At 41.3% G+C, this 24,125-nt stretch overlaps 1 protein-coding gene across 7 annotated transcripts in view; it reads left to right on the top strand.

Annotated features, from left to right (window-relative positions):
• RHOBTB1 (Rho related BTB domain containing 1) overlaps positions 1 to 24,125 on the top strand; it is a 122,294-nt gene that overhangs the window by 83,861 nt on the left and 14,308 nt on the right. For all 7 annotated transcript variants that reach the window (XM_049646123.1, XM_049646119.1, XM_049646120.1 and 4 more), the window contains 4 exons: positions 305 to 408; positions 17,730 to 17,915; positions 21,134 to 22,113; positions 23,920 to 24,038. In XM_049646123.1, coding sequence (XP_049502080.1) covers positions 305 to 408; positions 17,730 to 17,915; positions 21,134 to 22,113; positions 23,920 to 24,038 — 1,389 coding nt within the window. The remainder of the gene's footprint in view (positions 1 to 304; positions 409 to 17,729; positions 17,916 to 21,133; positions 22,114 to 23,919; positions 24,039 to 24,125) is intronic.

Below are 24,125 nucleotides of genomic sequence, written 5' to 3'. Positions count from 1 at the left end.
CCTGCTATTGCCAGGGAGTATGGGTAACTTGTGCATGCGAAAGAAAGTTTATGTGTTTAGTGCCACAAGAGAAAACAAAAGTAAAACGCAAACTCGGGCGTATGGCTGCGGTTTCTTGAATGAGGAGGGTTTGGGTCACGTGATTCCAGAAAGAGAATTAGGACTTAGCTCAAGTCCTATTAGATGCAATGACAAAACTAAAGGCAGGTGGGTCAAGTGAGGCTTGAGGTGTGCTGACCTGGACATCCTTCTCCTGAGGAGCCTCTGAGTGACACTGAGCAGGACTGCACTCTCTCTCCTGCAGGTCCTGGAGCGTTCCCGGGATGTTGTTGATGAAGTGAGCGTTTCTCTCAGGCTTTGGGATACTTTCGGAGATCATCACAAAGACAGGCGTTTTGCATATGGCAGGTAAACCAAGACCAGTGTAGTGTGTTTGAACCTGAATACAATTTCCTTTTCCAAACCTGCAGCTGCTTCATAAAGCAACAAAAGCCACGTCACATGGCCTTGAAATGTGTTGGATTCTGCGCTGTGTTTAAGAAAAAAGAAAAAAAAATGTGGAATTGTTTTCTGATGTCAAGAAAAGCAGTCTGCCTTGACGCTAAGTTCCTCCCAGGAAGTCCCTCATTTGAAACAACCAGTGTTAGTCAAACTGGGACGTTAGCTAGAGGTTTCTGGTGTGCCCTCTGGCCCTGGCTGCTTTGATGGCAGGTTTCCTGAATGGTACTTTATTTACCTTTTGCTAAAATGTTTTAAGTTATTTCAGCACTCGGCCACCCCACTTCAGAAGGTCTCTTTGGTCTTTTCCTGACCGCATTAGCAGAGTCTGATGTTTTTCGCTTTGGGCTTTGTTATCTGAAAGTCTATTATTTTTATTTGAAGGTCATTTTTGAAAAGAAAGAAAAATATCTCTGAAATCCTTCACAAGGCACGTTTCCAAAATGAACTGAAGCACTAATGTGTATTTTACATTAAAAATCAAGCAAAATTCCAGAAGAAGGAAAAATCAAGTGAAATCCCTGTAGTAAATCTAGAAGGACATTAATAACACTAGGAACATGGTCAAATTGCCTTAGAATATTCAGCAACTTCTTGCCACCATAACTTAAGGTCTTTCTCTCGATGAATGTGTTATAAGCTATCAAAACCCAGATAAAGAGATTTTCTTACCTCTTAATTGTAAATTAACACATTTTATTTATTAAGTTTAGAATTTAGGTGTCATGAATCAGTTGTCCCTCGTTAACCTCAAATGTCCTGTTACCTCGCAGGATTGGATTAGGCAGATACTCCAACCACATGAGTTACTCCTTGGCATTGAGATAATCATTTCTGAAAGCACCTCTATTCCTTTTTTTTTTTTTAATGTTTATTCAGTTTTGAAAGAGAGACAGAGCACAAGCGGGGGTGGACAGAGAGAGAGAGAGAGACAGCATCCAAAGCAGGCTCCAGGCTCCAAGCTATCAGCACAGAGCCTGATGTGGGGTTCGAACCCACGAACCGTGAGATCATGACCTGAGCCGAAGTCAGACACCCAACGTACTCAGCCACCTGGGAGCCCCACACATTTCTCCAAGCCGGTGGCTCTCTAAGGCTCTGAGCAGACTTTTATTGGCATTTATCCAAGTGGTCTGAACCACTCAATAAACTGCTGAAAGGGTTTGCCCTATTCCTAAGAAGTTGTTCACACCCTGAGAGAATCTGCCACTTAGACCAAGGATGTTCGTGGGGACTCAGAAAAGGGCATCTGGGAAGTAAAACATCGATGTTAATGTCCCCTTGGTAATGAGGACTTTTGAGATTACTTTCCAGAGTTGTAGATACTTTTCCTCTCCTTGAAAATCCTGTTTTATCATTTCTTTTCTTTCCATGGTGTTCTTGATTATTATATTAGTTGCCACTTTGTGGTTTTTCTTTTGTCCAGTTATTCCACACATACAAACAATAATAGTAAAGTGCCATTTAAGGACCATGCAGTTGGATTTGTAATATCTAAAGCATCATAAAATGATGACTTTAAGCAAAGTAAGGATGGATGTGATAGATTTCTGTGGACATTTTGCACCCTCACTTCCAAACAGCTGTCCGAAGATGATGGGCTTATTGATGAGCTTACTGAAGGTTTTGGGTTTAGCTGCTCTGGACCGTTTCATGTTGCCACTGGAATGTTACACAGTTGAAAAGAACGAGTTTTAACTTGGCCCCGAGTTTTACTTGGTTTAATGTAACGCTTATCTTTGGGTAATACAAGGGCTGCTTCACTGTCATGTGAGATTCCTGCTTAGGATTGATTTAATGGCATGATGGCCTTCATAGATCTCACACTGACAGGCATCCACACTGGGCCTTGTCCAGCTCCTGATGTATCTGGAGTCACTTCACCACGTGTCATGCCTGTGTTTGTTTATGCCCAACAAAAATAGGCTGCTCTTTCATGTGACTGCATCAGTTCAGACTGCATTGTTCTGCTCCCTTGTCTGTAAAGCTCGGTTCTATCAGCTGTAACCTGTTCCTCCTTTGATGGAAACAGGATGTGTTTTCCAAGCCAAGTTTGATTCTCCGAATGACACAGAAGGGCTTCAGGAAACACTCCCATGTTTCTGGCCCAGCTCTCCGTGGGCCTCACTTTATATGCATGTTTGTACCTTGTATTTCCTCTGTCCTCTCCAGTTCTCCACAGCCTCACAGGTGTCCTGCCACGGACCGCACTACTGGTAAAGAACAAAAAGCAGAGCTGTTCTGCCTCAGCCTCCAGCATCTTTCTGTAAATGCTAAATATTATGCAATTCCACATTGATGTAACACCAAAAAATTGCATTTTGTGGAAAAGTCTGATGGTAATAGGAGTGCCTTTTACTTGATATAGGGTTCTGGCCACTGTATTTCATTGCTTTGCAAGAGCTGATCAATTTCTTGATGACTTCCATTTTTAGCTTTGTGTCATTCGTGAAGGAAAAAAATCCTAATTACAATTCATGACAGTCCATTTGGTTTGCAAACCTGCTTTTTGACAGATGTTTTTTACTGTACTTGGTGTGAATGACAAATCAGTGGGATGTGATATATTCTTTATACCTGGATGTATTTGGAACCTTTTTAAAATAATTCCTGTGATTCTTTTGGTGACAGTGAGAGAAACGAGAGCCCTACCAAGATGCCTTAGGCCTCATCCTTGGTGTCTTCTGCCCCTAAGGACCACAGTGGTTAATAAGTTGTCCCCTCAAACATTGTCTGGTGTGGACAGGCTCCACTTGCAGTGTGGATCCTGTAGGCCACGGTGGTGTCGGTCTGCCTACTGGAATTTGTATAACTATAAGCAGAAGGGCGTTAATCTTTCACCCCATTTTTCAACCAACTGGAATAATAGCTCCAATTTATCAAAGGCTTATATGTGCCAGTCAAAATATTAGGTGCCTTGCCAACATTATTTCAGTTAATCCTTTCAGGAACCCTAGAAGGCAGAGATTATCTCCATGCTACAGGGGAGGACAGAGCTGAGTTCTTTTACTCCCGTAACTTGCCCAAGAGTGAGTTTCAGAGGCAGATTCCAACCCACCTCTGCCTGAATCCCAGCCCCCACTCTTTCTTCTGTACCAAGCTACCTCAGCCTCATTTTAAACAGATGCGGCTGCAACCCACCCCCACATTGACGAGCTGGGTGTCTCTTTGCTCTTCAGTATTTGTGCGAAGGCTTAGAACTGGAAGAGGCCTCACAAGGTCATCTAGGTGACCCCTTTTCTTCAGGAAGGGAAATCATCCATCCAAGAAAAAATGTTGAGTACGGGAGTCCTTCTGTGGATGGAGAAGGAAGGTGGCACAGCAGCCTCAGCACCACTTAACACATTTAGAATCCGTCAAACCCTGTCTTGTCTGGAGTGAAGGACTCCAACTCTCGCAGCCTTTCTTCCCACCACCTACCTTCTATCCACTTTGGATGAACTTTTTCTGGCTCTTTTAAAATATCAAGAACAAAACTATACCTAGTAACCAGGACTGTGATCAGCTGCCCTTTTTTGGCAAGAAAACAGCCTCTTTTTAAAGTGGCGGCGGGGGTGGGGAGGCGCGGGGTTGGAGCTGGGTGGCTCAGTTTGTTGAGCATCTGAGTCTTGACTTTGGCTCAGGTCATGATCCCAGGGTCATGGGATCGAGCCCCGCATCAGGCTCCACGCTGAGCATAGGGCCTGCTTAAGATTCTCCCTCTCTCTCCCTCTCCCCTCCTCACACACACACTCTCTCTCTCCCTCTCTAAAATAATAAAGGGGTATCACTCTCGGTTTTTCTCTCAAACTATTATAAGAATGAAATGTTCACAATTAGGCACTAAAAAGGGAGACAAGGAGGGTGGGCTCTGCCTTTCAACAGGATATCTGGGCCCCTGTCCCTCTCGTATAGTCACCCCACATGTAAATAATTACAAATTTTATGTTTCCTTTCCTTGAAAACCTCCAGCATTGATCTGTCTCAGGATCGGATAACCTTCAAACACATCATAAAGCTTGTGGCACTGAAGGTGGTGATAACAACAGCTACAATTTAATCAAGGCCGGGCCTGTGCCTGATGTCCACCACTTCATTCTTGTGGTGACCCTGCAAAGTAGGCTCATTTCACAGTTGAGCAAACAGGCACAGAAAGGGGCCAAGGTCAGTCAGCTAGGAAAGAGTAGAACTGAACTTTTCCTGCTAGTTCTGTCGGACTCCAGAACCCATACCTTCCCTTTCCACCATGCTGTCATGGCTGGTGATGATGGCTGATGACAGGCTTACCTTAAATTTATCCCTAGTCCAGTCTAATTTGTATGCTGTCCTATGTGGACACTGAAGACCAGTATTCTCCATCTGTCACCAGCTCTAGTATGCCATTGTGCCTCGTAAATTCTTTAATACATAACAAATAGCTTAATTCTTTGTATAGCTAAACATGAGTGCTTTCATTTTCATTAAAAATAATACATCCAAGTGAACTTTCTGAGAGTGAGTAGGAGCCTTGGGTCCTTTATATGGCATGCTTTCCCCTAAAAAAGTGAACTTAAACATGCAGAACCTTGCCCTTACACCCCACAGTTTCTGGGCATATTTTCTGTTCGGTTGGAACTCATTTATTAATACAGATTATTTTCACACGCGGATTTTTCTCAAATGTTAGCTCCTATGAGAAGTGCAGTATGTGTTTTAAATGATAATATTAATCAGAGCCATGGTTTCTGTGTGTCTATTTAGATAGGTCTAGTTTCATGCTGAAGGCACATGTAATCAGATACACCATGAATACATCCCATTTTGAATGCTTGGTTGAGGCTCTTTTAAAAATTCAGGACTATGGGTGACCAGTGTTTATGTGTTTGTCTGGGATTGGCTGTACTTGTGGTTAATGGCAAGGGGAAAAGTAGGAAATGTCTAATGTGTCCAGATAGGGTGCTTTGAATGAGCTCTTCTTGTCCCTGGCGCATTATAAATGCTGGGCCAGAAGTAACATTCTAATGACAATTTCAGGACAGCAAAAAGCCTGTTGGACAGTGAAATATATCAGGTGGAGGTGAGCCTGGGCCAGGACTAGGCTGAGGCAATAAGGCACTCACATTGGGCATAAAATATAAATAGTAATAACTTTTAAAAGATAGGATCACTAATTTTTTCTTTCTGCTTCAAACTCAGTATGGCTCAGTATGGCAAGGTTACTGGTCCTGACTTTATTTAATATTTTGATATTTTGTTCACCAGGGATTTATTTTGCCTTAATTTTGTTTTTTATTTGTTTGTTGTTTTTTTAATATTGGGCACCTGGATTATGTAGTTTTTTGGCACCTCATTGAATTTTGCACCTGTGATAAAGGAGTCCTACTCACTCACAGGACTGTCTTCGCTAGAGTCCTGACCCCCATGGTAGACTTGAAAAGGAGGAAAGTTCACAATGCATGTACTATATGGAAAAGTAACTCAAACCACGCTTCTAAATGTGGGCACAATGGGATCTAGGAAAATTATTGCAACCTTTGTCCTAAAGTCCTGTGTCCTGCTGTGGCCTAAAGGTTTGCCCAGGTTATAGAAAACTGTAGAAAAACCAGGGCACCTGGGTGGCTTAGTCGGTTAAGCATCCGACTCTGGCTCAGATCATGATCTCGTGGTCCATAGTTTTGAGCCCCGTGTCGGGCTCTGTGCTGACAGCTCAGAGACTGGAGCCTGCTTCAGAGTCTGTGTCTCCCTCGCTCTCTGCCCCTCCCCCACTCACACTCTGTTTCTCTCTGTCTCTCGAAAATGAATAAATGTTAAAAAAAAATTTAGAGAAAAAAACAAAACAATAGAAAGACTTAGAGGAATAAGTAGCTAGACCCAGAAACAGGAACCGTCGTTCCCTAAAAGGTTGAACTAAATTGCAGGTTTAAGTATGCCCGCATATGCTGGCTATTCTGATGTCAGAGTTCTAGGGAGAGGTAAATCAGCACATTTTAGCCAGTCCCTGGATGATTATAAAGCAGGTGGTCCTCAAGGCATGCTTTGGTAAGCACTACTGCGGAATCATCATGATTATCATGCTCTTTACTGAACCTCAGCCAAAAGGGAAGAATCTCTTAAAGATTAGAGACAAAGCTTTTAAGTGAAGAAAACCAGAGGAAAGGAACACATACTGTGTGATATCATGTCTATAAAATTCCGGAAAATGCAATCCATGGTGATAGAAAGTAGATCACTGGTTGCCTGGGAAAGAGGACGAAGAGGGAGGGATGGATTGCAAAGGGACACAGGAAACTTTGGAGGTGATGGAAATGTTCATGATTTTGATAGGGATGATAGTATTGGGGTGCGTACGTAAGTCAAAACTAATCAGACTGAACACTTTAAGTGTGCAAAGTTTATTGTATTTTTTTTTAATTTTTTTTTCAACGTTTTTTATTTATTTTTGGGATAGAGAGAGACAGAGCATGAACGGGGGAGGGGCAGAGAGAGAGGGAGACACAGAATCGGAAACAGGCTCCAGGCTCCGAGCCATCAGCCCAGAGCCTGACTCGGGGCTCGAACTCACAGACCGCGAGATCGTGACCTGGCTGAAGTCGGACGCTTAACCGACTGCGCCACCCAGGCGCCCCAAGTTTATTGTATTTAAATTGTATCTCAATATTTTTTAAGTACAAGTATTTTTATGAACAAAAAAATCTATTATGTCTGAGGAAATGTATGTGGTAGACAACATATGTTTTAATTTATAGAATTTAGAGTTAATTCTCACTGAAATACAAATTATTTGTGTGCACTTAGGGCAGGAAATGGGACAAGATCCTTAATAGAAGAGTATGGGAAACAGGATGGTCTTGAATCTCAAGACTCAATAATGAAACACTGTCAAATTGTCCCCAAATCATGCTGATTCCCTTTTCCCAGAGATAAGCCCTCAGCTGTGTGGATCAGAGTCTGACCAAGTGGCCTGTGTCTTCGGCTGTGGTTATGTTTGTATCTTTTTCTAAGAAGATACATTGGACCAGGTACCCTGTGATAGCTGACCCCACAGTTCCCTGAAAGTTTTCTATTTCTCTGTTTCCCCATCAAATAGTAACCATGTGGTCTTTTGTAGTTGGTTCATTCTGGAACTGGAGGGTGCAATGAGAACCTGTGGGAATGTACAGATGACCTTGTCTGTTTTGTGCTCATTCACCTTGGCTGAGAATCAGGTGCAGAGCTGGACGAGAAGTGTCCTTTCCCTGGGTGAGGTAGCTGCACATCAGATATGAGGCTCCACTCCGGTTTGTTTCTCTGGACTGAGTCCCAGCCTGCCTGTCCAACCTCCTGTCTTGCTCCAGACATAACCCGATATTTTAATTGTGTATGGTCTGTAGCCTCTAGGCCCACAAATGTGCATTACACATGCATAGAAATTATACTCCCACCTGCCTATTCTTTACCTACTTAATTACCACAACTATTCTAAGACTTTAGAATAAGAGGCACAAATTCCCAGAAGTCCCCTCCATACTCTCCCCCCAACTCCCTGTTACCTTCAGGATCCAGGTGAAATGTCCCTCCTTATGTTCCTTAGGACTCCTTGGCAAATCTCTCTCATCACTATGATCACACCACTTGAAAGTTGGCTCCTTCATCATCTTCTTCAGTTGTCCTTATGCTATGACTCCTACTATCTGTAGAACAGGAATTTTGTCTGTCTGCCCTATGCGTGGGCGTGGCACATAGTAAGAGTTTAATGAATGTTAGTTGAATGAGTGCATGAATCTGTCCATCAGTCTTGTACATGGCAGGCTCTTCTAAGGCATTTACAAGGAAATGCCATTGTAACAAACTCCAAACTATTTCACTAGGTTGAATTTTATGTTTGCATTTTTATAGTAAGAATCACAAATCATGTACCTATGTGAAAGTGACAAAGACAGAAAACACTGGTGCCTAACCTCTCCTTAATGAATGAGCAAATGAAAAGATGAGCTAGGAGATGAGCTAGACCAGGAGAAAAAGAATGGAGGTACACTGACCCACACCCTGAAACCCACCTTTTCTCCACAAATATTTTTAGATTTGTGAATTATTTTTGTAAAGCCTTGTTTGAAGGAGTATTCCTTTTTTCTTTTTTAATATGAAATTTATTGTCTAATGGGTTTCTATACAACACCCAGTGCTCATCCCAACAAGTGCCCTCTTAAATAGAAAATTACTTATGTCAATACTAACGATTTTCCAGTTGTAAGGTTGTTTGTCCTCTTAGTGTCATTTCCAAGATCCTTATAAGAATCATATTTTAGGGGCACCTGGGTGGTTCAGTCAGTTAAGCGTCTGACTTTGGTTCAGGTCATGATCTCATAGTTCAGTTTGTGGGATCGAGCCCCACATTGGGCTCTGTACTAAGAGTTCAGAGCCTGGAGTCTGTTTTGGATTCTGTGTCTCCCTCTCTCTCTGTGCCTACCCTACTCGTGCGCTCTCTCTCTCTCTCTCTCTCTCTCTCTCTCAAAGATAAATACTGAAAAAGCTTTTTAAATAATTATATTTTTAAATTTATTTATTTATTTATTTATTTATTTTAAATTCATTTGCCCAAAGATGAGGGCAGTAAGTAAAAAAATTGAAGGTGGATTATTACTGCTTTGTGCTTAACCAAAACAAATAAACAAAAATGCATCAGACTAAATGCATAGAAAGGATTCAAAAACTTAAATGTGGTGGAGATTTGTAGATTGTGCACTAAAACACCCAAACAAGATTTCCGTGATGCCAGATCATCCGGCAGACAGAAAACATGCCGTGCTCTGTACCACCCTCAGCCTACTGTCCCGCACTGTCCTTCCTGCTCTGAACTGCTACATCTCATATTGTGACCAGAAGACAAAACATCAGAAAGCTGGAATTTCTTTGTCCAAATGAGCCCTGGCCCCAGGATGAATCTGTCCTTGAGAAACAACAGTGCCAAATGAGATAGCAACAGGACTTGATTGATGAGTGGGGTCACTCGTGTTCCAGGACCTAGACAGATGCTGGCTGCTGCCCAAACACTGGTCACATGACTAGGAAAAACTGTCCATTGTGGCAGCCCAGAAAAGCATTGATGGCCTCAAAAGGTGCCATAGAGACATGAATAATGAGGCCACTGGAATAGGTAAGGAGAATAGGACATACACATTGTTCAGTATATTAACGTCTTGTGTTCTGCCTTCTTACTACCTTTTTTTCTATTACTACTTAATAACTGCAAGCTTGACCAGTTGGGTCAAATAATAGCTAAGTGTGTTAACTTCTCATCAGTTTGTGATGTTTCTATACTATAACATTCTGATGAGGAAATATATTTCAGCACTACAGTTTTCCCTTTTACATTAGGTGGTAAGAAAAAAGAGACTGTTGAGTAATTCTGCAGTGTCTTCCGAGGATGATTCTGTTACTAGCTTTCAGCAGTTATATTTCAGTTAACGACATGAGCTGGTACACCAAAAGGAAAACATCTCTTGATGAGAATGTTCCACAATTCTTATTGGCTACAACATATAAAATATATCCTGTGGTGACTTTTGAACCTGTGATCATATTTGTTGGACAATAATTGGTAGTGTAAAGTTTACAGAACACTTTCACAGATATGTTTCTTAGTGAACCTTATCAACAGTTCTATCAGTAACTTTTAATATTGGCCATTCATTAGGTTTCCAAAATCGTTCCACCACTTTATTCTTCCCCTGGAACCCCTGTGTCCCCAGCCTAGATATCATCTGAAGGACAGTGCTGAATTACAGAAAGATAAAGCAAATTAGCAGATTGTCTTTTCAACTTATCACCTTGGCTATCTTTCTATCTTACTGATTTTTGTTTTTAGTGTTTGCTATGTTTTTTTTTAAAAAAACAAGATGGTCTGTGAAATAGAGGGTGTTCCCTTCAGCCTTGATTCTGTGTAACACAGAAATTAGTGGGTTGAAAGTAACCTATTTCTTTACATTTCCTTTGCTTCTGGAGATTATCTAACTCCATGAAGTGATCGTTAATACATTATTATCCCAGTGTTATAAAACTATCCAATTAGATGGGGTAAATGGACTTTTTAGATAAATTCCAATAATTAAGAAATATATATTAACTGGTTAATCTCTGCTGTATACCAGAGATATTATATGGCTGCCTTTCAGCAGTAATTGTCTGAAGAAATATAATAGCTCACATAGTGTTTTCATTCTTTATTAAAACGTATTCCATAACTGACTTACTATACGCCTGAACTCCTTTCTTTTAGACTTCAGGACTGCAGACGTATTTGCATCTACGTCCTTTATCCTTCAATATCTAGAAGGCCTTTTTACTTGGTAAACAGTCATTGGGAGCCTCTTTTGTCACAAACGCTGTGTTATATATACACCATGCAAGAGGAACTAATAGGAATGGAACAAAGTCCCTGAAGAAGAAACTCAGGGTACAGCAGGGAGACAGCAACATAATAATTACAGTTCAGTGTTAGAGATGCTAAAGTACAGATGTCAGCACCAGGAACAGGGAATACAGAATCACTCAGCACAAGCTCTCTAGCATCATCCTTGACTCCTCTTGGGCATATCCCACATGCGGTCCGTCAGCAAACCCTGCTGACTCTCCGCTGCACGAATATAGGGAATGCGGCCACTTCTCACCACCTGCACTGCTCCCAGGCCAAAGTCCGATCGCCTCTCTCTCGGGATTGTCACCTTTTCACTGGTTCCATCCTTCTGCCTTTTCCCCCTGACATGCCCCCTCCACCACCACCATCACTACCACCAACACCACCACCACCATTTGGTCAGCTCTCCTGTTCAAACATAAATTATGTTATTCCGCTTAAAAAATCCCAACGGTCCACCAGTTCATTCAAAGTAAGAGCCAGACCCCATGAGGCCCTCCCTACCTCGGTCCAGCATTGCCTTCCTGAGCTCAGCTCCTGCTATTTCCCCCCTCACCCAAGGGAGACAACCTGCCTTAGAGCCTTTGCATGAGCTGTTTCCTTTTCCACAGGGCTCTCCCCCGTAGATAGCAGCATGTTAGCTCCCTCACCTCCTCAGGTCTTTACTGAAATGTCAGCTGCTCAGTGAGGCCCTCCCTGGTCACCTCATTCCAAAAGTATCTTCTGTTCCCTAATATTTCTGTCCTTCTTCCTTGCTTTATTTTCTGTTTGGCACTTGTCACTACCTAACACAGCACCTAGTGTACATATTTTTCTTGCTTATTGTCTTTGTTCTCCACTAGAATATGAGCATGAAGATAAGCATGAGTGATTTGTATCTTTAATTGCTGTATCCTCAGTGTCTAGAAGAGTACCTGATACATAGTGCATTATCAGTTAATATTGCTGAGAGGAATGACTGTGTATTACTATTGGATAAGTGGCATGGGACAAGTCCTTTTACCTTTATGAATTCAGAGAGGATTGCTGAGAAGTCTGGGTAAAGTCTCTTTACCCTTTCACTTCACACTTTCTTGTGTGGTGGAATGATCTTGCTGGTTTTACATAGTTTCCTTTCAAAAGAGTTAAGGAGCTTAATCCCAGAGACCTCCCATCTGGCATTCAGGCTGATATGGAGGCTTTCCTGTATCTACAGCTAGTCTTGCTCTCAGGAGAAAACATGAACAGTACAGGAAGGAAGTACCTCCATCATTTCTCTTCAGGGAAAGCCAAAAAGGAATGAAAATGAGAGATGGTGTTGGGAAGGAATTTATTACCACAATTTCACCTTCTCCTGTTAAACAAGCCTTCTTTATGTCAATGCTTTCTGTTCTCATTGACCAGGAGTTAAATAAGATTTCTTCTAATAAATTACTTGTGCTTCACTCAATTTCCCATGCATTCAACTTATTCTGATGATTGTATGAGATTTAAGAATATACTAAAGGGAGCTTAGATTGCTCAGTATGGAAAATGGTATATTGAGTGAAAAATAGCCAGTTTCTATTGGATGATAACCCACAACCTTCTGTGGTAGAGGCCAATGCCCCCTGTGATATTTGTATCGTGATAGAAGAAGCAACCGTTCTTAAGACTCAAGTTTTATCTATCTCAGGCTTTGGTGGCATTGGTGGGATGTTGATATGGCTTTCCTGCACTTAAGAGCGTGCATTGCTTTGGCTACTCAGTTTTGGAGGGTGGGGGAAAGACCGGTTTAAAGTATTGCTTCCTACTAAACGTGCAGTTATGGGCTTAGAAGAAATAGTTGCGCATGCTAATCACTCCCAAATCTGGATATATTGCAGGGTGTTTTGACAGTTTTCCCCACATAACATCTGTACTTAAGAAGCCTCACTGCTATTGGTAAAGTATTGACTTGATTTCTCTGCTCACATCCAGGGCACTGCATGGTCCTGCCCTGCTTTCCCCAGATCCCCTGCCAGGCGCTCCCCTACAGACCTCTCCATCTTCCATGAGTATGAGCTTACAGAGCCATTCATCTCCTGGTGGTTATGTTCACCGATCACTGACAACTCCCCCTGCATCTCATACACACCGGGCTGCTTCCCTACTAAAATTCTCCAAAGCCACGTGTTACACATTCCTTTTCTCTGCCATGCTCCCAGCTGTTCTGTGCTGTTTTGATCTGTTTGCATAGCGCTGTCAGACTACATGCATGAAAGGTGTGTTGTTGACTTGAATGGTTTCAAAAATGTTTCTGTAAAGAACCTACCTAAGTTGTAGGGGGAGAAGGAAGCTTGAAGCCCCAAAGGTGGAGGTCAGGGACTCCTGCGTGAACCTTTGCCAGAAGGAGACCTGTGCTCATTGGCAAAGGAAAGAATGCCATTAAAATGTGATTGTGATCTCTACCAATATAAAGGATACAGGAGTTTCTACTCGAAAAGGAAATAATAAGCAGTACTGACATATAAAGAGGTGGGGTCCTACCACAGAATGAAAGACTTTAAGGGGCATATTAACAACGACATACTTATTGGTCACCAAGTGTTCGTCAGCAAGAGACTCAACCAGGAATTGGCCTTTTGGAGAAGGGCATTTGGCCATCCTGCTCACAGCTATGTGGAGGACCAGATGGAACCCACAAACGTTCACAATGGCCTGTCAGACTGGCCTGATGTTGGGCTCTTAGATAAAGGATAATTTAGGTATTTTTCCTTCACTTAACCAGATAAGAAAATGCAAAGGCAGCCCCCTAGCCGACAGTGGTGGCGGACTGGATGGGACTAGGAAAGGAAAGATAAACCAAGGAGATAAGAGCACTTGTGTGATAGGAAAGAACTTGGAAAATCCATTCTTAACAACACATTTTTTTATAGTGACTATCTACCCTTTTTCAACCACTTCTTCAAAGGATGAATTTGGTATTTCAGATTGGAAAAGCAGCATTGCTTCTGGTCCTCTCTGACCTTTTCCCACCATGTTTGCTATATTTGACTATAGATATTACAAAGACAGGCCTTGGGAACTTGTACGGCCTTTGCTGTTTCAAGTCTAGCTTGGGCCAAGATATGTGGGCAAGATGCACTGTGTTCAGATTTTTTTTTCTTTCATCCTTCAATAAAGATTGGTCCCAACTTTGCACACACTTCTTATGTTATCCAAATACCTTTGCCAATTTTTTACATGCTATCTTTGGCCGGTGTTCTCCTTGAAAGATAACTGAAAAAAAATATGCTGTCTTGTTTGTTTAATATCTGAAGAAAAACTGGTACAACTCAGGTTGGCTTTATCAGCACAAGCATTTTTGGAGGACTTGGGCCTTCTGTGACCCCCCCCCCCCCCCCGCACCGCTGCCCTCTACCCCTGTATGAAGCAAGATCCGCAATTATTTCCACACACAGATTTACTTTGGATTATTTTTTACTTAACTAATCAAAACATCATTGCATGGGCATTATTTGATGTGTTAGTACCCTAGAGAAACTTTTACAGTAACATTTTCCCCTTAGGGAAAAGAAATTACATTTTTCTCCCCAAAATAAACATTCCGTAGGCAAGCAACTGAGACCCTGCACGCTTTAGTCCTTTGTAACCCTGGCTTGCTTTAATAAAGCCACTTAGCTGGGTCCACAACAACAACAAAAAATTCCAAACCTCTTCCTACCCCTTCTCAGTATTCAAGTTCTGGAGTTTAGAGTTTTGTCTACTCTGTGCTTTGCTTCTGCAAAGAATTCTCAAATTCTTGTGCTTTCTACTCCAAATAGCTGTAGGACGCCATTTAAATCCTATCAGATTCTTTTTACAGCTGAAATAGGAACCTGAGGTCATTTCTAGGCTAACCCTGCTGCATGATATGTGAGAATGCCCTCATCACACATTCCCCTCCCAATTATTTTTAAACTCAACTCTTCAAAGTAAAAAAATGTAACAGAGCCATGGAAGTGGAAATGCTAGAACCTGCCTTTTTCTTTTTATCTTTCACAGGAATGGCATTTTTAAACACGAGCTTGTGTCAGACACTGAACAGTCTCCACACAGGAATGAATGTTTTGATTAAAAGTTATTTAATAGCTCTAGTTCCTTGGAATTCTGCCTAAAGGGGGAGATATTCTTAGCTGCAGGTCCTGTGCCTTCCTTGACTAGATAGAAAAGAGGCTAAAAATCTAGAGGGAATATGCGGTGTTCTCAAAATAGTTACTTGATTGTATATGTGTTTATATCGCAGAGAATACTGCTATGTGAAGAATTAGGAATTAGAAAAGAATAAGGAGCAATGTGTCAAAACAGCATCTTTCTATAGCTCTATCACTACATCTGCTGATTCCCCAGCCTTTTGGTTAAAATCAGGGTTAGGGTACTACGTTATTAGGGCAGGCCAGAAAAACTGGCCTCTATAATTTCTATAGAATGTTTTCTTAACTTGCATTCATATTTAGATCAACAACAGTTAAACCAAAGACGTTGAAGCAAGTTGGTAGGTAAAATATGATCTTATTTCGTAAGTGCTTTGAGTGTAAAGTAATGGAGATATATTCTCATAGCCCCTAACTATGCATTAAAAAAAAAAAGGAAAAAAATTTCTTTATTCCAAGGATACAAGTAGAATTTTGACTCAATAAGTTATTTTAGCTTCAAAGGTAGTGTTGCTGCGCTCAATACAACCTCTTCTCTTTATCATCCTTTTGAGACAAAATATTTACATAACATGGAATTATTTTTCTAGCCATCCAACAGCATTTCATGCATTGAGATATTGCTGCGACACAGTTAGAAGTCGGGCCCTCCGGACCTGTATTGGGTGACGGCATTATGCTATTAGCATCAAGAGATTCCATTGTTTCCAACCCCCAAGGTCCTGTCTGTACTTGTTTACAGGTCAACCGAATAGTAACTCGTGTGTGCTCAGTGGCTTGAGTGTTATCACCGTAACCTTGGCAACCGAGCCAGCTCTGATTTCAAAACCTCACATGCTGTATCATAAAATTAGATAACAGAATTGACATTTAGCTTCATGTCTGTCATATAAATTAAGCTCTGAGAATATTTCTTTTATAGCCATGTGCTTCAATATGGAAATAGGCGCCAATTAGAACAATTTTATGCATATACATACTAGTCCACATTTAGGTGCTGGGTACATTCCTCAATTCTTCCTCTACAATATTGAACCTCACATATTGCCATGTTAATCTCACTGTGCCAAAATTCACGGTGGCTTTGTTTCATGATCAAGATGAAGCTTATAGCAGAGCTGTATCAGATATCCTATATAAATAGGATTATGAATAATAGAAAACTCAGCTCCTAAAAAATGTAAAATTCAAAGCATTGCTGGGTACTGTTATTTATGCTGATTAGAAGTAAGGCTGTGCACAGAATATTCCACTAACTAAATCAGAATCCCGACGACAAGACAGGCTTCCCTTTCATTTATATATTTATGCATATTTTTACACATATTATATTTTCCAGTGTCTATGAATCTCTGATAATATCTTTATTTCAAGGACATTCTAAACCTGCAGATTAATACATTCATCTACTTTGAGTCCCAGGTCCTCTTTTATAATTTGTAAATATTTTAATCTCAGGATTTTCCCCTCTACTTGCTATGGTCTGATGCAGTTTTTCTGGAGTATAAATTTAAAGACTCAACTTGTGAATTACATTTAATGTAAGCACCCTGCAGTTTTCTGCATTGCAAATGATTATTTTTAGAAATTTTATGGTTGCCTGGATATATTTGTTTGTCTTCACTGATATGTAGGGGGGAAAAGCTCATTAATGATTTAAAAAGAAGGTGTTTTGATTCATCAACTTGATTCTTCTCATTACATAAACAATAAAGGCAATAAATTAACATCTAATAAAATTGTAAGAGTTTATTTCTGAATTTAGCTGCAAGATAGTCTTGAATCCTTGGGCATAATTTTTCCTGTTCTTTATATTCTTTTGCCTCAATGTTTTCAAAGTCACCATTCAGCATATTTTAACCTAGATGATTGGTTTATAATTCTTATTAAAGATACCTTTTAGCAGCTGTCAAACACCATAATTGAACAACCGTTTTATGAAACGGTTCTTTGGCCTCTAAAATGGTAAGTTGTTATGTAAAAGTAGAAGATCTTTATGTCAAAATTGACTGTAAAATACTTTTTCTTTTCCCCGTTTACCTGCTGTGTCATACATACCATTTGAGAAATCTGCTTCCAACATTCTCTTACTACCCATCCATCTAACTATTGCTAGTTTTCTGTTAAATACTACCTTCTTGCCATATATCTAGTAAAGAGTCAAAATTCCTGCAAAATCAGGACATTTTCTTTTCAGAAACAGATAAGTGGTTGTGCTCTCTACATGTGTGCTTAAGTGGGAAGAAGGGCAGAAATCCTTCTGTGTATTTGCTGACCCTGTACAGCAAATACCTGTTATGTTTTCAGTAATGTTTAAACTGTTTGCTTTATCTCATTGGGTTGAGTCATCATCACCTTTCTGTTTAAACTGGTAAAAGGTAGTTCTTATTATTTTATTTTATCTTGAAACTATTTCTTGTGATTAACAGAAATAGTTCAGCATGTTGTGGCTCCAGGACTGGATCAAGTTTGGGTAGTGATTTGTATTGTAAAAGAACATCTTTGGAAACTTTAATACATAGGCGTTCTGCAGTGCAATATGAAAATGAACTCGGGCTGTGTTTGGTGCTGGGATGTGGGGGCTTATCCGGCTGTTTGCATGACTCCAAGATGTATTATACTATCCTTTTTTTTTTTTTTAATTGTGACATGATATGGCATTAGATGGATGGGGGAGGGGAGGAGCTGTAATGATAAAAGAAAAAAAATTATATGGAAATACAGCTTCTTTTGTGATTTCCTTTTAGGTCTGATGTTGTGGTCCTCTGTTTTTCGATTGCTAATCCCAATTCCCTAAATCATGTGAAAACCATGTGGTATCAAGAAATCAAGCACTTTTGCCCTCGCACACCTGTTGTTCTAGTTGGCTGCCAGCTAGATCTCCGCTATGCTGATCTTGAAGCTGTTAATCGAGCCAGACGCCCTTTAGCAAGGTAAGCCAAGGGACTCAGTATTTTGCTGTGCTGGCCAAATTAAAGTTTAGAGGTAACAGATGTCCCTGTAGCCTAGGGTTATGCTCTTTGGTGGTTCTGGGGCCCCATCAATCAGCCATATGCTTTAAGTTAGTTTGTTAATACTGACCCTTCTCGTGCTCACTGTCCCCTCTTAGGTGAGGAACCCATTTTTGTAAACTGGTTGGCCAGTTCTGGAAATGAATTTTATAATTGCAACCTGGTGTGAATAAAAGTGTCTTGGGGGCACCTGGGTGTCTCAGTCAGTTAACCGACCTACTCTTGGTTTTGGCTAAGGTCATGATCTCATGGTTCATGAGTTCAAGCCCTGAGTTGCACTGTCCGTGCAGAGCCTGATTGGGATTCTCTCTTTCCCTCTCTGCCCCTCCCAGGTGTGCTTTCTCAAAATAAATAAATAATGTTTTTTAAGTGCCTTGAGGCACCTGGGTGGCTCAGTCAGTTAAGCGTCTGACTTCGGCTACACAAGTTTGAGCCCCACGTTCCAGCCCTGCATTGGGCTCTGTGCTGACTGCTCAGACCCTGGAGCCTAGTTCGGATTCTGTGTCTCCATGTGTCTCTGTCCCTCCCCCACTCACACTCTGTCTCTGTCTCTCTCTCTCAAAAATAAATAAACATTTAAAAAAAAAATTTTAAGTGCCTTGAAATTTGCAAAATACTAAACAAAATAGTAGCTACTCATAGTAATGTCATTCTTGAAACTATGATTAGTTTAATAAAGTTAATGAACATTCAGATTGACTAGTCCCAGTTCTTGGCCCCCCAGAACATCAGGTTCATGCAAATACACATATCCAAGTGTTTTTAACCTTCTCGTTTCCCCCAATCCAACCTCTGAGAATATTTCATTCCCAAAATGGTGGTGTCTAGTTTTAAAACATCATATGGACCTATAGTTGCAAAACAGGAACACTGGTATTTAAATGTTACTAGTAATTGTTTTTAATTTTTTTTTAATGTTTATTTATTTTTTGAGAGAGAGACAGAGACAGAGCATGAGTGAGGGAGGGGCAGAGAGAGAGGGAGACACAGAATCAGAAGCTCAGAGCTGTCAGCGCAGTGCCCAATGCGGGGTTCAAACCCACGAACCGTGAGATCATGACCTGCACAGATGTTGGACACTTAACCGACTGAGCCACCCTAGTGGTGCTCCATCTAGTAGATGTCTTTTAAAATGTCACAACTTTAAAAATCAAACTGAGGGGGGATTTGTTTTACTTGTATAAAATGTGAATACCAATATTAGGGGGAAGTAAGAGTTTTTTAAAGCCCATGACCCTTCCATATTCCTGTCATAAAAAAAAATAACTTTATATATATTTTATGTTTAACTACATTTTTTGCCGGAGAGCATAACTTTCCCAAAAGTGTTGATATTAATACCTTCCTTCAATGTTTGCCTGATAGGCTTGTTTCAAAAATTTTGTACAGACACAGCTTTTTACACTCTCACAGCAAAAGCAAATAGTATTTTCTTTAGACAATTTCTGATGTTCTTGTTGCGTTTTGGATAAATTTTCTGAAAGTGTTTCATGTTGTTTTCACAGTCCCTCTATTAAATGCATGGACTAGGAATTGAATGTTAGAAGCCACATAGAGGGAAAGGGGACTCACGGTGAAAGAGAGACTGCCCCTGGCATCCAGAACTTTCTGTGTAAAAGAATAGGCTGAGATAATCAGGCCTCACAACCATAGACGTGTGGAGGACAGGAGGAGAGTTACAGAGCACTAGAGGACAGCAGAGGGGACAGTCCCGATTCCATGAAGGAGCTGGTATTTGAGCGCAGCCTTGAAGAGTTTTGCCAGTTAGTGATTTCCAAGTCAGCCCCAGGAAGAAGGAGCACAAAAAGCCCAGAGAAGCAAACTTTGAAGTTAAGTCTTCTTCCCTGCACTTCCCTCTGCCTTTGCAACACCCTGCCTTTTTTCCTTGTGCTCTGTCCAGGGCTTCAGATCCAAACTGTAACCAGTATTACCGTATTTCTCCTAAGACCAGTGTGCCTTTCACACACATTACCTTCAATTTTGGAAGCCAAATATTTATTTAGGAAGATCAATTCCTAAGAGTATGTCTCAGCATCAAGTGTGTGTTTGTGAAGAATGGAACAACAAAGTTAATTATGTTCTGGAACCTGTCTTTTACTATGCTATGCCATAGTCACAGCACTATTCTGCCTGTACTGCTTCCAAAGGTTTGGCCTCCCTGGGTTTGGTTAGAATGTAAAGGGGCCTTGTGTGCCAGCCTGAAGGGCTGTGTGGAACCAGAGGAAATTTTTAAAAAGAATTACAGCTGAAAGTCATGCTTGTGTGATGTAAGGATGTTTCGTGCAGCAGTGGAAACTGTGGGCTGAAATGTGGAGAGTCTGAAGAAAGACAGTGCAGAGGCTAATGCCGTAGTCCAAGTGAAAGAGGCTGAGGGCGTGACTGCAGAGGCAGAAGAGAAAAGAAGCAGTTAGGCATGAAAGGAGAAGCACAGATCTGATGCAAGAGACTTAATTGGCTGTTGGATGGGAACCGTTTAGTCTAGGACTAGGGGCTTCTAGACTCTAACTGCTGGGCAGGGGTCTCTCTTCAACTTGCGAATGTGACCTGAAGCAAACCCTTTAGACTCTCTGCCTCAGTTTCTTCACTAGGTGGCATGCGAATAACACCCCTAGGGTTTTTGTGAGGCTCAAGTGAGAAAAGGTATATGGATTCACTGTAAAGTTATCAAGCAAAATGTAAGCATAACGTGGTGATGAAGATGCAGACGTCACAGTTGTGATCGTTGTAACAGCTAATATTTGTCAGGTACTCCCTGTGGACCAGGCACCGTGCTAAGCATATTATCTCATTTCAACTTCTCACTAGTCCTTTAAGATGTAGGTGTTTATTATTCTTATTCCTATTTTACAGTTGGGAGAACCAAGGCTTAAGAAGGTTAAGTAACTTGCCCAGGATCAAATAGCAAGCAAATGGCCAAACTTCAGTTATTATAGTTACTCCTGAAAGCATTTTTTCCCCTGCAGGCCTCAGTCCTTTATATTTGGAAAGCTTGAGGTAGATCGATTTTTCAAGAGCCTTATTAAAAATCTGAATAAGGACTTTAAAGGCACAATTCTATTAGGTGCTTTCATAGTCCCTTGTTACCATTTTTTTTCCCTAAAATAAGGCTGATTATAATTTTTTTAAATACTCCATTTTAGGCCCATAAAGAGAGGGGATATTCTGCCCCCAGAAAAAGGCCGAGAGGTTGCAAAGGAGCTGGGCATACCGTACTATGAGACAAGTGTGTTTGACCAGTTCGGAATCAAGGACGTGTTTGACAATGCGATCCGAGCAGCGCTGATTTCCCGCCGACACCTGCAGTTCTGGAAATCTCACCTAAAGAAAGTCCAGAAGCCTTTACTTCAGGCACCATTCCTACCTCCAAAAGCCCCTCCGCCGGTCATCAAGGTTCCAGAATGTCCCTCCATGGGGACAAGCGAAGCTGCCTGTTTACTGGACAATCCTCTGTGTGCCGACGTCCTGTTCATCCTTCAGGACCAAGAGCACATCTTTGCACATCGAATTTACCTCGCTACCTCCTCTTCCAAATTTTATGATCTTTTTTTAATGGAATGTGAAGAAACCCCAAATTGGAGCGAAGGAGCTGGTGAGAAAGAGAAGCAGAGCAGGGATTGCCAGGGGCGGGCATTGAGCCTTGACCCAGACGAGGAGCGGGAGGAAGGAACGCCAAGGACACCTCAGGCCAATCAGTGGAAGGCCTCGAGCCAGAACCTGTCCCAGCAGGAGAGTCTGGCTCTGGAAGGTGAGAGCTCGACTCCGGAGACACAGACCTTATCAGGCTGGAGCAGGGGGTTCCTTGGCATGCACAAGGAAATGCAAGCCAATCCCGTTTCAAAGCGCGTGGGCCCTGTCACTGTGGTCAGGATGGACTCCTCCGTCCAGCCAGGCCCTTTCCGGACCCTGCTCCAGTTTCTTTATACGGGACAACTGGATGAAAAGGAAAAGGACTTGGTGGGCCTGGCTCAGATCGCAGAGGTTCTGGAGATGTTTGATTTGAGGATGATGGTGGAAAACATCATGAACAAGGAAGCCTTCATGAACCAGGAGATTACAAAAGCATTTCATGTCAGGAAGGCCAATCGGATAAAAGAGTGCCTCAGCAAAGGGTCGTTCTCAGGTGAGAGGTCCAATGGTAAAGTCATCGATCCCTTTGGTTGTGATTTATCAAACATTAGCTGTTCCCAAATAGGCAAGAGAGTAACCGGCACTAACATGTGTCCATGCTTATTTTTTTATGTAACCTTCTAGTTTGCATGTATCCATCTATTTAATTCTTATCAGACTAATGGGCCAAATACTATTCCATTTTGAAGATGGGGAAATTGACAGGGAGGTTAGGCATATTGCCTCTAGGTTGTACAGTAGTAAATGGTAGAGCCAGGATTTGCACACAAGCTGCCCTCTAAAGTACCCTCACGGCGCTTCTCAGTTAGGTCACATTCCTCCTGAGCCTGCACCAGAGCCAGAGCAAGTCAGCTCGATGTTCAGCTCCTTCAAGCTCCCTTCCCTGACCACATCTGCTCTCCACTGACCTTTTGGCCTTGAAATCCTTGAGGTGATTTTGGCAACCCTCTGCCTTCGTATCAAGGGTGCCTCATCTGTCCATTTCCCCCTCCCTATCCTTTCTCGCACTCTACCACCCTACACTTCTCTATTTCTCTTGCCTCTTCTTTATCCTTGATAACTATGCTGTTTGCTGACCACAGTGTCCTCACATAATTGCTTGTTTGTTTCTACTAAATTCTGAAATAGCCCTCTGTGTGTGAGTGTGTGTGTGTGTGTGTGTTTCATTGTTAAAATTTGACTTCCTGACTTTTATTTACATGGATACTTTCATTTTGTCTTTATCTTTCATAATGCCTTGGTAGTACATATTTAGTACTATACATTCAGTAATTGATTACTGAGTCTGTTCATTAATTTTAAAACTTATGAATAATATTTACTTGAAACATTGACCATCATGAAATAGAAACAATCATGAAAAGAAATGTTACAAACCTGCAGTAAACAATGGACCTTAAGTGAAATGGATTCAATCGCCCTCCCCTTAATGCAAAGGCATAATGACCAAATACAACATGGAACTTCAACTGGATTGTCTTTAGAAAGAAAAAAAAAAAAACTATAAATACAATTTAGAGATAATTGGAAAATTTTGAGTATGAACTAGATGATGATATTACTAATTTTCTTAGGAGTAATAATGATACGATTATCTAGAAGTATATTCTTATTTTTAGAAAACTCTTGATAAAGTAGTTAGAAGTGTCATGCTGTTAAAAATGTCTACACACATAGGGGCACCTGGGTGGCTCAGTTGGTTAAGTGTCCGACTTCCGCTCAGGTCATGATCTCACAGTTGATGAGTTCAAGTGCCGCATTGGGCTCTGTGCTGACAGCTCAGAGCCTGGAGCCTGCTTCAGATTCTGTGTCTCTCTCTCTCTTTGCCCCTCCCACACTCAGGCTCTGTCTCTGTCTCAAAAATAAATATAAACATTTAAAAAAATGTTTACACACGTATATATACACATACATATTCACTACGTATACACACACACATACTCATTCACCCATAGTTAAAGCAAACATGGCAAAATGTTAACAGTGTGATAAATGAGTTATCATTGTACTGTTTCTTCCACTGTTCCGTATGTTTGAAATTTTTCATAGTAAGGAAGAAAAACTATTCCTCTTCTTTATGTTACCATGTGGTTCAGAGAATTTGTGTCGTGATCTCATGTGTAATCTTATATACTTACTCCTCAATCCTTGGATGACATAGGGGGATCTGGGTGTAGTGGTTGATACCAAATCACTAAGTAGAGACACGGAAAAGAGAGTAAGAGACGCAGGTTGGTGACTGTGGGTAGAACTCTCAGCAAAGCTGGCTCATGGTTATGTTTCCTCGATCTTTGGGCAGATGTGACGTTCAGGTTGGATGATGGAACCATCAGTGCCCACAAACCATTGCTGATCTGTAGCTGCAAGTGGATGGCTGCCATGTTTGGGGGCTCGTTTGTGGAAAGTGCCAACAGTGAGGTATGTGCCTTCCGAGAAGCCTAAGTAGAATCTTTATGACTGTGTGTGTGTTTGGTTAACCGGACGACTTCAGCTCTTCAACTGCTT

This window comes from Panthera uncia, chromosome D2 (genome assembly GCF_023721935.1).
Source record: "Panthera uncia isolate 11264 chromosome D2, Puncia_PCG_1.0, whole genome shotgun sequence".
NCBI lineage: Eukaryota > Metazoa > Chordata > Mammalia > Carnivora > Felidae > Panthera > Panthera uncia.
This window is presented reverse-complemented; position numbering and strand designations above follow the sequence as displayed.